The sequence below is a fragment of the Natrix helvetica genome, assembly GCF_964273705.1.
Source record: "Natrix helvetica genome assembly, chromosome: 1".
Taxonomy (NCBI): domain Eukaryota; kingdom Metazoa; phylum Chordata; class Lepidosauria; order Squamata; family Natricidae; genus Natrix; species Natrix helvetica.
Window position 1 is genome coordinate 219,687,054 of NC_138548.1, and position 16,864 is coordinate 219,703,917.

A 16,864-nucleotide genomic window follows, 5' to 3' on the forward strand; every position below is an offset into this window, starting at 1 on the left:
TACCTGATACAATATTCCAGAAGAAAATTAAATGTGTCCCTTTGTTGAAAATTCCAGATCTGACCATTTTTTAGCCGTGTATGAAGCTTTTTTAGAGGCATGTTATAATGGTAGGATGTCCCTGGGGCTGGTATTATGTACAAGATATATTACTTGCTGCAATCACATAAGAATCTAGAATTACTTTCCTTGTAACATCTCCTCACAATAAACATCCTAAAGTGTGAGAAACTAGAGCAGCTTTTGTAAATCAGGAGACGTGCATTGCTTCTAAGTCAATAGTGTGTGAAACTCAATCCTCAACTCTATGTCTTATGAGGCAGAAAAAAAGACATTTTTCTTATTGAAGATGAGTAAGCCCAATAATTAGGGACCAGCTATCCTCTCCCTGACCTGTTTCTTATGGTGAGCTACAGCAGAGATGTCAAAATGGCGACCCACGAGCTGGATGTGGAGACCACACCCACCCCGGCTCTCTGAATGAGAAAAACGCCACAGAACATCACATGACAGCAACGTGACGCAGCAACTTTGACACCTGTGACCTATAGAATGGAATCAGAATAGAAAGGCTTGGGAAGTCACCAACACACTGATACATACTTCGAACAGAGAGCAGATCATCACTTTCATTTCCGTGAAGAGGTAAGAATACTATGGTGGCTAGGTTCTAATGACATATTAGAGAAGAGTATAATGAGAGGAATTGCTAACAGTTTAATCACAATTTCCAGCATATGTATAATTTACAATGATAAATAAACGATACAAAAGGTTCACATGCTTTTTACTACAGAACCAGTCCTTTGTAATGTAGTGATAAAAATAAAATTAAAATGGAACCAAGCTGTGAGTTACATTCAAGGCTCACTATTAAACGTTTACATTATTGGTATGCACTTTAAAGCTTGGAATGCTGTTATTTATAACCTCAGAATAAACAAAATGTTCGTTACAAAATTGAAAGACTAATGTTGCATGGGAAATGGACTAAATGACCCATGATCTATAATTAAACTGGGATATTGGTCTTTTCAAACATTCCAAAGTAAGAATTGACACATTACGCTTCATGGGGAATAATAAATGCCAATTGCATAGTTTAATCACAAAATAATTGTTATCAGTTAAATAGATCTAATATCCCAAGTCCAAATAAATAATTTATAAAAAAAATAAACAGTTGTAAACAATAGTGTTTCCAAAAAGGAGGGAAAGAAGGAAATTCAAAAGCAATTAATACTGCCATTCTGTAGAAGAATAAAGACAGTGGTAGGTGAAGGAATTGGCAGTACTCTTCAATATAGACATATATATTTAGTGACAATGGCTCCACTGCCCACCTGCCATTAATTGTTCTGTACTGAAAAGTACTCAGGTAGGTGCAGCATTTTTGAACAAAGTTTCCATTTTACACTTTCTTCGCTCAAGAGCTTCTTGCTTTTTTCGTGCAATTTCTTCTTGAGAACACCTCGTACTTTTATATTCTGCAAAGAAAAGGCAAACAGTCTGATGTAGCCATATTTACTCAGAACCTGGTGTTTCTATTAATTAGGAGTAAGAGGAACTTTATTAATAATATACCAGAATAACTCTTGCCCTCTAATTCTTGCAAAAACATCTACCAATTAAAAGGGAAAAGGGGTGGGGGAAATCACTTGTATCAAGGGCTGTTCAAAATCTTGCCCACTTCAAGAACCAACTTACAGAATCTAAGGAAGTGGAGTAGGAAGAACAATGATTAAAAATTGCTAATTGTGAGCATCACTTGCACTGTTTCATTTCTAAACATGGATTTTGGCAATCTTGTTAAATAATTGATATCATATTGGAATGATTTTAAAAAAGCATGAAATAAAATTAGCTCTAGCTACATCCAAAGATCAGAACAGAAAGCATTAATGCCAGGTAGATGGATTCATAAAAGAAAAATACACCACAGAGAAAACAAAGGAACTAGCTAATATAGCACACATAAACTTGAGCCCACATTGTTCTCCCATGGCAGGGGTGTCCAAACTTGGGAACTTTAAGACTTGTAGACTTCAACTGCCTGAATTCCCCAGCCAGCATGGCTGGCTGGGGAATTCTGAGAGTTGAAGTCCACAAGTCTTAAAGTTCCCAAGTTTGGACACCCCTGTCCTATGGGATTTCTGCAGTTTGTCAAAGGTTTTATTTTACAATATAAAGCCCAAATGTTACCAAAGTGCCCTTCCCTTGTAAGAAATCACTGTATTCAAGCCCCAGTAGTGGGTGCGCCAGGGAGTCTTAACCGATCAACAGAAATTCATTATTGGTTGAAAAGCATCCTTAATCTCATCTAACAATGTCTTTATTCAGATATAATACCTTATCTATGACAGAACAAACATCAGGTTTAACTAATGCTGCAGTGCCAGTGTGCATTCTATAAAGACCCAGGGATTCCCCAGAGGATTTCATGAATGAAGAGGGCTTACCAGCTTACCAATAAGAACTGTGTTGAGAAGAATCCAGCAACACCTACCTTTCTCAGATGGTGCAAAATCAATGCTCTTAATAACTGGCTTGCCATTCATGACTTTCTGAAATGGAATATTTGGTGCATTCTTGCTTTCCCACAGCCCTTTGTTAGTTCCAGAATGACTGCTTACATTCACATTTTTATGGTCCAAAACAAGGGCTTGAGAACTACTGGTCTTTTTGAACATATATTTGGATTTTTCAGAAGATAACTGATTGCAATTCGTTTTTATTTTGCCCACATCATGGCCATTCTGCCATTGCCTATTATTAATATTTATCTGCACACTGGGCATAGTAGCTATGCCAGTTCCAGACGCAAAGCTTCCTTCAAACACTGTTGACCTATTTGCAGAATTTTCATTCTTCCTTATTACAATGGGCAGATCCAACGAAAAGGTCTTCCTGCCTGCACGGTTCTTCTCAGTCTGCTGGCAAATGGAAAGCCCTTGACTGGTCCCTGGCTGACAAAGGCTCTGCGCCAAATTGGAAGTGCTCTTTGCCATTGATTTCATTTTTCCAGTTTCCTTCATACCCACTTGACTCTGGGTTTTCCTTTCTACATCATCACAAACTTGATAAAGCAAGTCGTCATCATCGTCACAGTGCGTGCCCCAAGAGGTATTAGATTCACAAAACAATTCTAGAACTTCATCTGAAAACTTGGGATCACCCCAATCATCAAATGAAAACACGCTTTTCTTTGCCACGGCTGTCTGTTGTGGACAATCAGAGCTTCCCTGGTTGGCTACTGTCTTTCGATCATGATGGTTTTTATTGGCAGAAACAACTGAGGCATTGTAGCTTGTGCCATGCACCTGGCCTTTGAATTTCCCAGTCGATAATTTAGCAAGATCAGAATCTGAAATTGAAGTTTTTTTTCCAGAAATCATATTTGTAGCACTTTTAAGAGGGGAAGGGCCATGAGGCACATTCCTATGTTCAGATTTCACTGAAGTACAATTATAGACCAGAGTGTTGTTTTGCCTAGTTTTAGGAAATGAATCCCCCTTGTTGGTTTTTAATGAGCTATCTTCATGAAAAGGAATAATCTTGGCTTTTTCTGTCCGAATGTTTTGGTTTGACATGGAAACACATGATACTGGTATGATATTGGAAGAATTATAAACTCTGGCCTGGGCGATAGGCGGCTTGTTGGAATTTACAGTCCGTTTTTTGGATTCCCCCTTTTCCTCAGAAATACCAACATCTTCTGCACCCTTCATCAAGTTGGGCTCCTGAGCAATTTGCATGAGAAGTGAATCATCAGTTAACAAATCAGCATCCCAGTCATAGTTGTCATCACTGAAAGTATTGGCATGATTTTTATTAGAAAGCTCTGCACCTGAAAATGTTTGTGCAGAGGTTGTCCTGGCTTTTGGGGTTAGAAGGAATTCTGAATGCTGTTTAAGAGGCTTGGCACTTTGCCCTTGAGGTTCGACCGAATGCTGCTCTGCCTGCAGCAAAGTACCCTTATCCTGCACAAAAGTGATCAAGGAACAGTTTAATACACCTTGGCTCAAACGGCCACTACACTTCTGGGTAGAAGAATCAAAAAGCTCATTTAGTACCCCTTCAGCATCTAGATCAATGGATTTCTGGCTACTGCTCTTGGGACTCTTAGCTGTCCCAACATCATCCTTAAAACTTCCATGGGACAAAGCAGAGTTAACTGCAGGATGTTCATTCAGCAATTGCCAACGATCTTCTCTCTGGACCTGGATATGATGATCAGTTGATGGTTTTGCTGCTGATGAAACAGGCATAGAATTTGGCCGCAAAAAGTTTTGTTCCTGGACTGCATCAATCAGATTTTTATCAAACTGCTTTGCTAACTTCATAAGTTCCTCTTCTCCATGTTTGAATTGATGATCTCTACATGAACAAGCAATGGGGAAAAAAAAATTACCAACGTAAGGTATTTGGAAATGGCTCATTTTATAATTATTGGAAGATGGATCAATCATATCACAACAAGATTCAACTCCTGCAAAAAAATAACTTTTTAAAAATAGTTCTGCATTTTTCAACACCTTTACCACTATGTCAAACTGTTCTCTGGTTTTCCTACATAGAAGTTTTGTGATTCCAAAAACCAAACAGCAAGTTTTCCAACCTACCTTGCAGTATTTATTTTTGTTCTAGATCGTGCTTTTGTTACTCCGGGAGTACAAGGGATTGCATCTTCGCCAATCCATAGCCCAAGAAGAGATCCTTCATAAGAGGTAGGTTTTTCATCCTAAATAGTAAGAATAAACATTTATCAATTTGATTAAATGGACATACAGTACCTATCTAATTTAGCTCAGTGTTATGAATTCTAAAAGTATTTTCTGAATTTTTCAATAGTGAGATTGTCCTTAGGAAGACAAATGACAAACATGCATGATGACATTACAACACATATGCTGCATTTTACGTATCTGTATTAGATATTAGGATACATAATCAGGACATTTTTGCAAATGTATCTTTGAACATATATAATTATTCTGGCATCATCATGTTCTGTTGTGGACACTGCTATTTTCAGACATTTATATCCCAATTTTTTGTCAAACCTAATCTCAAAGTAGCTAAGTGATTAGTTTTAATACAATTACATGGAATTAACTGTTATATTATTATATAGGATGGACAATGTAAAAAAAAAAGGCTAGGCAGATTTCTATGTAGAGAACAAAATGTCAGCTTTTGTTGGGAGGGTGATCTTTTTCCATCTGGGATAGAAATCCTTTCCACCAAGCCTGACATTCCCGGGAAATCTTGGGCTAGCCTGGTTCCAACATGATGGACTGGAACTGGAACCCCTCGGAGACAAGGATCTTACAGGCCTTCTTGTCTTGGAAAGAGAAATCATTTTGAAGGACCACTTCATGATCTTCCTCCTCCATTGGCTCTCACTTTAATCTATTTAAAGGTCTGAGGGAAGAAGAGCCATGGGATAAGCCAGTGCGCAGGAAACTTGTGCTTTGTGTCCAAAGAGATACCTCTTCCCACTGTACCTAAACAACTGAATGAGCAATCTACTCTGGCTATAAAAATGAAGATCCAAGGAGAAGTATCTTCTCAAAAGTCACGCATACGGACTGAACATATTTCCATCTCTTGAACCTCTCCATGATAGAAGCCAATGTGTTTTTTCCAGCTGGCTAGATTTTCTGGGGTACAGAGTCACCTTTCGGGGACCCAGGTGATTAAAGAAGTAACGGGATATGAGGGAGAGAGTGTAGCAAGAGGGTTTGCCTTATCCATCAAATAGAAAATAACCCATGAGTCATTATTGGGAAAAAGGAAGAGAAATCTTCCATCCTTCTCCTTCATCTCTTCCAAGCCAGCAATCCTTGATCCCAAAGACAGTAGGGCAGGGGTTTCAAACTCAAGGCCAGTGGGCCGGATGTGGCTGACTGGGTGCTTAGATCTGGGGCTGCCCTGGAAACAGCGAATGACCAGTCCGTGGTGCTTCTGCCAGTGAAAATGGAGCTCATTGTTAGGTACTAGTGCGATTAAGCACTAGCAATGAACCCCAGGTCGAGGTTATAACAGAGCAACCCTGTAAAGTATACGCAGCGTGCGATAGATAAAGCAACCACACTGAATAACGGACAGTAAAGTAACAAAATAAACTTTACTTTTTGAAGAATATAGCAAAATCCATAAACACAGCCAAAAAGTCATACACAGAAAAAACAGTCCAATACTACCAAGATAACTTGGATACAAGTAGCAAATAACTTACACACAGTAAGTAGTAGCAACAGTAGTAACAGTTAGACAGCAGTTATCATACATCAATCAAGAGAGAGAGAGAGAGAGAGAGAGAGCAACAACATCAGCTGCAATTTAAATGCTGTAATCTACTAATTAGCAGAGCTCCTCTCTTAAAGATACATAACATGCCTTGTGCAATATATTGTCTACCCAACTTGTTGGTTACACCCTAACATTCTCCCCTTTGGGTAGATCAATATATCCACTCACAATGTAAGATGATAACCTTCACATGATGAGGTATGTTTCACTGAACTTTGTGCCTTAGTGAAGTTGTCTGCTAAATTGTCTTCAGTTGAACAATATTCCAACTTTATCAGGCCATCCTTAATGCTTTGTCGAACATTAAGATACCTCAAATCAGTATACTTCGATCTCGTCTTTATAGCTAAACTAGTCGCCATTTTTATTGCTGCCTGATTATCTTCATAAACAGTAAAAGGTTCATTGATACTTAATCCCATATCTATAAGCAACTGCTTATAATATATCAGCTCAGTACATGTCAACGACAAACATGAAAACTCAGCTTCCATTGTGGATAAGCTTATGTGTTTCTGTCATATCGACTTCCATCCAATCAGTACACCACCTAGCATAAAGGCTATGCCGGAAGTTGACTTCCTATTATCTATAGCAGCTGCAAAATTCGCATCAGCATAAACAGTCAAAACTAAATCCCTATTCGGTTCTAAATACAATGCATAGTGGATAGTTTTCTTCAAATAACGCAGCACACGCTTTGCTGCTTGCCAATGCCTCTCTGAAGGACTATCATTGAATCTAGCCAGTTGGTTCACACTAAATGATATATCTGGTCTAGACCAATTACTTAGGTACATTAGGCTACCTATCAAAGATTGATAGATTCCCTTATCAAAACCAGTACCCTCAGTAACCTCAGGTTTAAACTCCAATGCCATTGGTGTCTTTGCAGTCTTACATAGCTCCACGCTATATTTCTTAAGTAAATGATTAATTTTACCAGCCTGCGACAGCTTAAAACCTTTACTGGTTCTAACCACGTCTAAGCCCAGATAATGCTTAATTTCACCCAAATTCCGGATTTTAAATTTACTCTCTAATTGTGAAACAATGTCAATAGCTTCCTGCTCAGACCTAGTAATAATAGCTATATCGTCCGTGAACAAAAGCAACAACGAGATCAAACCATTTTTCACCCGTCTAAACAAACAAGGATCAGCCAAACCTGGAATAAATCCCATAGCTTTTAGTTCATTTACTATGCATCTGTTCCACTCAAAACCGGACTGTTTCAAACCATAAAGGCTCTTTTTAAGTCTCCAACAACCAGTCTGGCCATTAGAATCCACACCTGGTGGCATCTTTATATAAATGGTATGCTGCAATGGAGCATGCAGATACGCTGTTTCAACATCAATATGGGTAACATTACACTGATACTTAGCAGCCCACACCAATGCTGCCCTCAACGTAGAGGCTTTCAAGCTCGGAGCAAAAACCTCATCGTAATCCCTCTCAGTTTGGGAAAACCCTTGAGCAACTAAACGAGCCTTATAAATAGCATTGCCAGCAGCATCGTTTTTAATTTTAAACACCCATCTACAGCCAATTGCACTCTCCCCTGAAGGGAGCCTAGCTTCTTCATAAACCTTCAATTCCTGTAAGGATTTCAACTCCTTCTCCATAGCTGTTTTCCACAATTTCTTTTCCTTTTCAGGATACAGCCTTAACTCTGCAAAACTAGAAGGTTCTATGCTAACTTGCAATACTACACTGGCTTGGTATCTGTCGGGTGGATGCCTGTCCCTAGTAGACCTCCTAGGCAATACAGGACTTGCAGAATCATCCTGTTCCACCTCACGAGTAGATTCTACATCTACATCTTCTTCCCTTTTCAGAGTAATAGATGGACCATCCTGATTCTCTAACTGCTCATTTGGTGTATCATGATTAACCAAACGATCAACATCTATATCATCACAAACCTTGTGAAACTCTTGTTCTAACTTCTCCCAACCAACATGTTCTGAAAATTTAGCACTAGCACTGTGCATAATTCTCCGAGTTCCAGGTTCCCAGAACCTAAACGATCTATGATTGGAATTATACCCAACAAAAACCATCTTCCTAGCTCTGCTTTGATCCTTCCGTCTAGTCTGTGAGGGAATATGCACCCAAGCAGGGACACCAAATGTGTGTAAATAACTCAAATCAGGCTTCCTACCATGCCAAAGAGTATAAGGAATCTTACCAGTAGTTGAGTTAACTACTATGTTCAGAATATGGTTTGCACACATTATAGCCTCACCCCAAAGCTTTTCTGACAAACCAGAATCAACCAGCATAGTTCTGGTCATAGCCTGCAATGATTGACCACGTCTTTCAATAAATGAATTATGTTCTGGCCTGTAGGGGGCAGAACGCCTATGTTCTATACCAGCATTCTCCAACATTGATGTAAACCTATGATTAGTGAATTCAGACCCATTATCAGTGACTAGGCAAAGTACTTTTTTATCCATCTTACGTTCAACAAACTTTAACCATTTAGTAAAATGTTGGAAAGTTTCTGCCTTTGATTTCATTACATAACAGAAACCATACCTAGAATAATGGTCCATAATGCTGAGTATATAGCAGGCACCTCCTAAGCTAGGTTTCTTAGGGCCAATTAGGTCTGCAAACACTACATCCAGTGGTTTAGATGTCTTGAATCCTTGAAACCGGTTTGCAGGGGTAACCTTACTTTTAGCCTGGTTACAGGCATTACAGTTAAGATATTTTGAACAAGGTTTCAAATTGATTCCATTAGATAGAATAACAGTTTGACGTACCATTTTAAAATTTACATGGCCTAAACGTCTATGAAGTAGATGTATACAGTTATCATGGGGCTGTTTATTCTTATAACCAGGTTCAGAACTCGCAATATTTACAGAGTTCTCATGTAGAATAAATAAATTATTCTCCAAATTGGCAATAACACTATTACCTTCCTTTTCAATAATGCATCTATCATTCTTAAATGTTACTGTAAACCCACATTTCACAAGGTCTTTTACAGATAATAGGTTAAATTTCATTTTAGGTACATATAACATTTCTAATTTTTCATTAATACATGGACAATAAGCTGTACCTTCACCTGAAGCCTTAATTTTCCAACCATTTGCTAAGGAAATGTGCTGTTTGCTAGCCTTCATAGTAACAAACCTTTCTTTAACCTTAGTTATAGAATGGGATGCGCCACTGTCAACCACCCAGAAACTATGGTTTACAGCCTTATCTACCTTAGCTACAGTTACAGTAACATTGTTGCTTTTTCTTTTACTATTAGCAACACTCCTTTTCTTGCTATTTTTACAGTTCTTAGCAATATGCCCCTTACCACCACAAGAATAACATTTCTTAACAAAATTTACAGTTGAAAACTGTTTCTTCTTGTGATTGATTGTCTCTGAACTGAACTCTATCCTCTCTTCGTCTGGACTCTTCAAGCAATCTCCCGGTAACCTCAGATAATGTCAGTTCAACTCGTGAAAGAACTTCCAATGAGGAAACAAAAGAGTCGTAGCTTTCATCAAGCGATGATAGAATAATATACACCTGTTGAAGCTCAGAAAAAATCAACTCTTTTTCTTGCAAATCCTGCAAAGTTTTCTTCATGAAGTCTAAATGAGCCAACATATCACTACCTTTTTGCAAACGGGCTCTAAACAGTTTCCGTGTGAGATGAATATGAGCACCCACACTGTCCCGAACATAAATTCTCCGTAATGTGTTCCAACACCTAGCAGCAGACTCTTCGCCACGAATATGGACCAGTTGCTGGTCATTCAGTGTTAGTCCAATAATGCAGAGAGCTCTCTCATTGTCCCTGTTAAACTGCGCAATCTTCTTCGCATCCTCATTATCAGCAGGATCCCAATCTGTAACATCTGGTGGGTTCTGAACCACAAACCACAGTCCTTCTCTACGCAGAAGTAGGGAACACTTCAAGGACCAGGAAACATAGTTGGTTCCATCAAACCGGGTAATCATAGAGAGTGCAGCAGACTGTTCTTGTGCCATATTCACAAAAATAAACTATCCAAAAAGTGGTGCTTAAAAAAAAAATATGGTTAAGGCAGGGCGTCTGGGCCCATAACCAATGTTAGGATCTGGTGCGATTAAGCACTAGCAATGAACCCCAGGTCGAGGTTATAACAGAGCAACCCTGTAAAGTATACGCAGCGTGTGATAGATAAAGCAACCACACTGAATAACGGACAGTAAAGTAACAAAATAAACTTTACTTTTTGAAGAATATAGCAAAATCCATAAACACAGCCAAAAAGTCATACACAGAAAAAACAGTCCAATACTACCAAGATAACTTGGATACAAGTAGCAAATAACTTACACACAGTAAGTAGTAGCAACAGTAGTAACAGTTAGATAGCAGTTATCATACATCAATCAATCGAGAGAGAGAGAGCAACAACATCAGCTGCAATTTAAATGCTGTAATCTACTAATTAGCAGAGCTCCTCTCTTGAAGATACATAACATGCCTTGTGCAATATATTGTCTACCCAACTTGTTGGTTACACCCTAACACTCATGAGGGCCGCACGACCTCTGTTTTCACTGGCAGATGGCTTTAGGAGGTCATCCCAGCCAAAAATGGAGATCAGCAGCCTGTTTTCGCTGGCAGAGTGCTCGGGCCACCACCAACACGGGTAACATCAACCTGGCCACGCCCACCCCAACCCCCAGAGGTCAAATACAATCCTGATGCAGTCCTCAATGAATTAAGTTTGACACCCCTGCAGTAGGGAATGGTTTCACTACATTTGCAGAAGGGGCAGTTTGTTTCTCTTCCCTGAAATCAATCAGGATCAGCTTCCCAACTGTATTTCCTGGTGCTCATTCTCAATGGGCAACTGTAAAATAGCAGACACATGCAGCCAAAGTCTCCTAATGTGTTCAGTTACAAAAAAGAACTTCTTAGGCCTTCAGAGACCATCGTGTTTCCCACAATGATGGACAGTTAGGTAAAAGGAAGTATAAACTGGGGTGCTGACCTCTACTCTCTTTGGAGAACATAAAAACCCAAAAATCTTTCTATCAATCACAACTATCTGGTTCTATGGCAGAAGCAATCCTCCAACCAGTGTTTCAAAAAGCCCCCTTATATTTCGACATCTCATAATTCAGTGGTTGCTGAATGCGGAATGTCAAAACAGGCAGGACTGGGACACTGCTAAGATCCTTAGCAGCATGGAAAGTCTACTGCCAATCTGGAACTGCATCAGTTAACCAGCATTCTATTTTTTAATGTTAGCACAAACTGGGAGAAGCGGAACATGGCAAAGCACATTTGCACTACTGCCCTGAATTCGTATGACTTATTTTCTCTATTCATATAATGAAAATTAAATTTAAATGTATTCAATGTTTTTTTCTAAAGATTGTCATCTTAAGGTAAAGCCAAATATCTCACATTCAGAAGGATCAGGATGTGAATGTTATCTGATAATCTAAATCAATAGTTTAAGCATATCCTTGGATAAAGGAAAAAAATTATAATTGCTTGTTTGCAAGTCAAGAGTCAAATTTGGGACTTCCGCTGCTGAGAAGTTTGTGTAAAAAAAAAAGGTTTGCATGAATGACATTGAATCTGTGAAAAAAAGGTTATTTAGACAAAAAATTTAACAAACACTGGTCTAAATATCTATGGAGATTCTCAGTCATCCAGGCCACGGTTTTCCCAAAGGTGCTTTTTAAAAAGGCAAGTAGAGTTTGTTTTTTCTTGAAGATGTTTCGCTTCATCCAAGAAGCTCATTTTGTTCTGACTGAATAGTGGGGAAGGATTTGTATTCCTTGCAGTCATGTCATACTCTGAGAGTAGCTAAGACCACTTGGTGGTTTGTATCCTCAGGGCAACCTGAATCAGAGTGCAAATGGATGTGGATTGTGGAACCTTCTTCGAACTGCTGAAAGGACTGTGGGGTGAACAGGAGATAGGTGGTGTCATGTCCCTCCCCCTCAATATGTTCAATTTTAAAATAGATGGCCTCATTTATCCCTCTTTCAAATCAGTGGTCTCTCTGTCTAGAATGTGGACTTTGCTGTCTTCAAGAGAGTGACCTTTGTCTTTCAAATGCAGATGGACTGAAAGATGGATTGAAACAAAGCATTGCACAACATAGAGAACTAACCCATTAGGAGGAGATTCAGCACTTGAAAGAGTTTTGAAAAAACACTTGGGACTATTTTTTTTCTTCAAAGTCAGCTGTTCATTTTTTACTGGGCACGTAGGTTGATCTAATCAGACATAAATTTATGTTTAAAAAAAAAAGACCAAAATGCCAAATTTATAGAGTTGCATCTTAAGAAAATCATTACCTGAGGAGCAATTCTATTAACAATCTCTGAGATCTCAACTGTATGTCCACCAATTGTCAGTTTCCTTTGACTGTTGCCTAAAAAAAGAGAGAGAGAGAAATTGCTGAATTGGAATAAGACAGCTCTTCTACCTCAAAAGCAGGCCAAGATTGGCTAATGTGTAAGCACACTGTTTCTCAATGAAGAAATACATTAAACTCAAGAATGACAAAAATAGGACAAAAATTAAATATTAAAAATAGCCACACTAAGGACCACAGATACAACAATCAGAACTTACAATGAAGACATCACAATAACAGACAACAATAAACGACCAAGCATTAAAGAAATATGTTACACACTAGCACAAGGTAGAATAGCCATGTCTAGATGCCATGATGTGTTTATGCCTGCAAAGATGAAAACAGTGCAAGCAATGGTATTCCCTGTGAAACTCTATAGAAGGAAAGTTTGAAAAAGTAGGATAGAAAAAATATTGATGTCTTTGAACTTTGGTGTTGAAGAGGACTTCTCATAAAAGGTGAGAGGCCAAGGAAACAAAACAATGGATCATTGAACAAATCAAACCACATAATTTTTTTGTTTTCTTATTTTAATTGTGGGTGCTACCAATATCAAGTGGGCAGCTATAAATCTTGAATTAGCATAAAACTCCCATTTAGCATTACAAACCCTTTAGAAAAAGGACAAATACAAAACAGCAAAAGGACAATAAAAATCCAAAATGAAAGCAAGGACTATTTCTATTTGGCAAACTTAACAAGCTCAGCTCCTGGCAGGACAAACTGGTGAGAATGCTTTGTAATAAGGTTCTACCACAAGGTTGACCCAATTCACACTGGAAGATGGGAGCCCAAGAATAGACTAGTAAAGTCTTTAAAAGGCTACACAAGCATATTTATTTGCAGATATTTTTTGACAGCCTGCTCCTAGACAATAGCATGGACATTATTAAATTATATATATAGTTATACAGTTTTGGAAATGTTTAATGGAAAATGGGCTCAAGTATTTATAAATAAATAAACTATCTTCTGAGCAGTTATTTTTAATAGATACAGGTTAGTATGGTTCAGCATCATATATACAGTTAGGATGTTCTAAGGTTTGTGAACACACATTTTGAAAGATAAATTAGTTAGAAAACATTTTAAATATAAATAACCATAATTACCTAGCTTATATGTTGTAGGTGACTGAGGATCCCAAAAGATTTCTTGCATGTCAATTTCATTTGTAGGAGAACTGAAAGTAGGCAACCGTGATCTGCTCACCTGAGTTCTCTTTGGTGTCTTATACGAAGATCTTTCTATGGAAAAATATAAAACATCTACTCAAAATGGACATGAATACCCACTTTATGAGCTTTGGTAACGGGAAACTATGGAAGTTATGAGAAATTATCTGGGCAACTGGCGACCAAAAGTGCTGCCAATGTTTTGAGTTCCATGCAAGAGGACCAAGTCCTGATGAGAAAGGATTGCCGGGTTCCCTCCACTGTGTTACAGAGGACAGGATTGTGTGTGACATCAGCTTCCCCCAGTTGCAAATAGTGAAAGCTTGTACTACTAAGTATTTGTTCATGAAGCTGGGAAATGCATTGTTAGAAGACCAGATTATGCATTCTGTCTTGTTTAATCCAGCAATTCTGATTAACCTGGTCCAAACATCCCTTTCTTGGTAGAGTGTTAAAAAGGTGGTGGGGCTGTAATTGCAGATAGTTCTAAAGGAGAAGGATTATCTAAGGCCATTTCAGGCCTGGGCATGGCAACAAAATATTAATCTTTCTTATGGATAACATCTGACAAAACCAAGGATAATGTGATTCTCTTGGAACTGCTTGATTTCTCAGAGATCTTTGATGCCATTTAGCACAATATCCTTTGATTGCCTTTGGGGGTTTGGGAACAGAGAGCACTGTTTTGTTATTGTATTTTTCCTCCTTACAGTGGGAGGTACATCATTGGTAGTGGGAGGTACAGTTCAAGCTGTGTTCTATAAGAGTTAATGTTCCTGAAGAAGAAACTGAAAAAAAACCCTTAATTTTGTAGTTCATACAAAAATATATTGTTGGAGATCCTTGCAAATCCACAGGGTAGGAACTTTATTTTTTCTGAAGTTGTAATAAATGCGTAAGAGTTTAAGTGCAATGTCTTTAACTCCCTATTTAAAAGTCCTACTTGCAGATCCAGTAGGAAAAAGTATAAAAATTCTGAAAATAATGAGAAACATGTATTATAAATTAGGAAAGGATCCTTAACAGGGAGGGGGAAAGGAAGTATGGATTTAAATGTGGTACCCAATCCGCCAACCTTCCGGGTACGTCCAGATGCTTCTGATTACACTTCCCATCAGTCCCAGCTGGCATGGGACGGTGGGAGCTGCGTTCCAAACCCGCTACCATTCCTTGAGAATAAACCACGGAACCCAGTGCAAAATTATACTTTTGCTCAGGATGACGCGCAGGCAGAGGAGCCGCATTGCACAAAGCTGAGCTGAAACACCGAAGACAACACGGGAAGGGGGGAGGGGGGCCTCTGCAGGCTTCTCACCCTCCGCTCTGTTTTCGCTACAGGGACTCCCGCCACGTTGGACACTCTCAACAGCAGCTCTCCGTCTATTGCTCCGCCTCGCCGGGCTCGTTACGATCAGCTTTTCCGTCCCAGTTACCGATGCCGCCGGCCGCCTTTTGTTTGCCATGGAGGAGTCCGGCCGCAGCCTCCATGCCCCACTAAACCGTTCTCAAAGCCGCCATATTTCTCAGTCGCTGATTGGCCGAATCGGATCCTGCGGAAGCGTGGGATTGGCCGCACTTGTTTTAATGAGAAGTGGGGGGAGAAAGAGGCGTGGCTTCTTAAACGCGCACGGTTTAGTTTTAATTAAAGTTGCGGCTCTCTAGTTTTTCCCCACTTTGATTAAAGAGAGAATGCTGCGAGTACAGTAATGAGGGGCTTTAACAGAAACTTGGTCAAATCAACTGCAAATGGGTCTGCTTGTCAGCCGCGAGAACTTTGCACTTAAACACGCACTCAGGATATCTTTCATATGAGAAAAATAACAGGAAGGCAACATCCTACATACTCCGACTGAGTGCCTGCTGCTGCAAAGCGCTAACCGTGTTTAAAAACTAGTCTGCTGGATTGGAAGGGCGCACACGAACTTGCATAAACTTTCGTAAACACCACTGCAACATTTTCCAACGAATTTATTCCACTAGATTGGACTTCACCCCCCGCCCCCCCCTCTTGTAGATGAGGATAGCTTTTAATTAACATTGAGAAATAAGGTGATTTTCTAAACGGAGAACAGCATATCCAATTTTCTCCTTGCTTAAATTATTTCTCTTAAAAATTAGAAGTACCTCCCCCCACCCCCCATGCACACCCCAAACTGGACTCTGTTGTCATTCCTAAAACTCACCTGCAATCAACAGTACAAAAGGGAAGTGGTTTTATGCTACAGTAACGCCAGTAAGAAATTCAGGACAGAAGGCAAATTTGTAAATGATCTAGTCCCAACAGTATCTATGTTGTTTCAGGATGGGGAATATTAATGCTTCAGGGCATCTGAATGGTATGTGAAGAAGGCACAAATGCTGCTGTAGGAGGAGCTTTTGCTGGATTGCAGATGCTGGGTTGTGATGTTTGCTCTCTGAACATTATCCTGCCTGAAAAAATATGGAAGTATTCTGAAAAGTTATCTTATTATTTTCATATAATTAATGATACTATTTTGAAAATTTTTTGATAGATGTTAACTGTGAGAAGTGGCATTTCAGATTTACAGATTATGCATATGTACACAGGTCGCCCTTGCTTAATGACTCCTCTGTTTAACAACCTTTCAAAGTTAAGATGGTGCTGAAAAAGTAAATTTCTGACTAATCCTTGCACTTATGACCATCACAGCATGTGGTCATGTGACTGAGATTTAGGTGTTTTGCAACATCTGCGATCACATGATTACTATTTGCATACTTCATAGCCAGCTTTCGACAAGCAGAGTCAATGGAAAAGTCAGCAGTAAAATTACAAGTCACAGTTTGGTGATATTTAGCTTAATGGCTGTGTCCTTAGTGAGAGTTGCCAGTTACAATTGTGTTTGTTAGGCAAAGATTTGACTTATCTTTCTGTCATAAAGACTGCTATATCATGGAATGTAAAACATAACTGAAATGTCTGCACAAGATATACGATACAGGAGGAAGAGACTT

At 39.1% G+C, this 16,864-nt stretch overlaps 1 protein-coding gene across 1 annotated transcript; it reads right to left on the reverse strand.

Moving 5' to 3' along the window:
• Positions 1-697: 697 nt before the first annotated feature.
• Positions 698-15,453, reverse strand: ETAA1 (ETAA1 activator of ATR kinase). Its single transcript, XM_081934858.1, has 6 exons — positions 15,204-15,453; positions 13,826-13,960; positions 12,649-12,725; positions 4,623-4,741; positions 2,507-4,377; positions 698-1,487 (listed from the first exon to the last, which is right to left on the reverse strand). The coding sequence occupies exons 1-6, from the start codon at positions 15,349-15,351 to the stop codon at positions 1,375-1,377; spliced, it is 2,463 nt and encodes an 820-aa protein (XP_081790984.1). The 5' UTR covers positions 15,352-15,453; the 3' UTR covers positions 698-1,374.
• Positions 15,454-16,864: the final 1,411 nt, after the last annotated feature.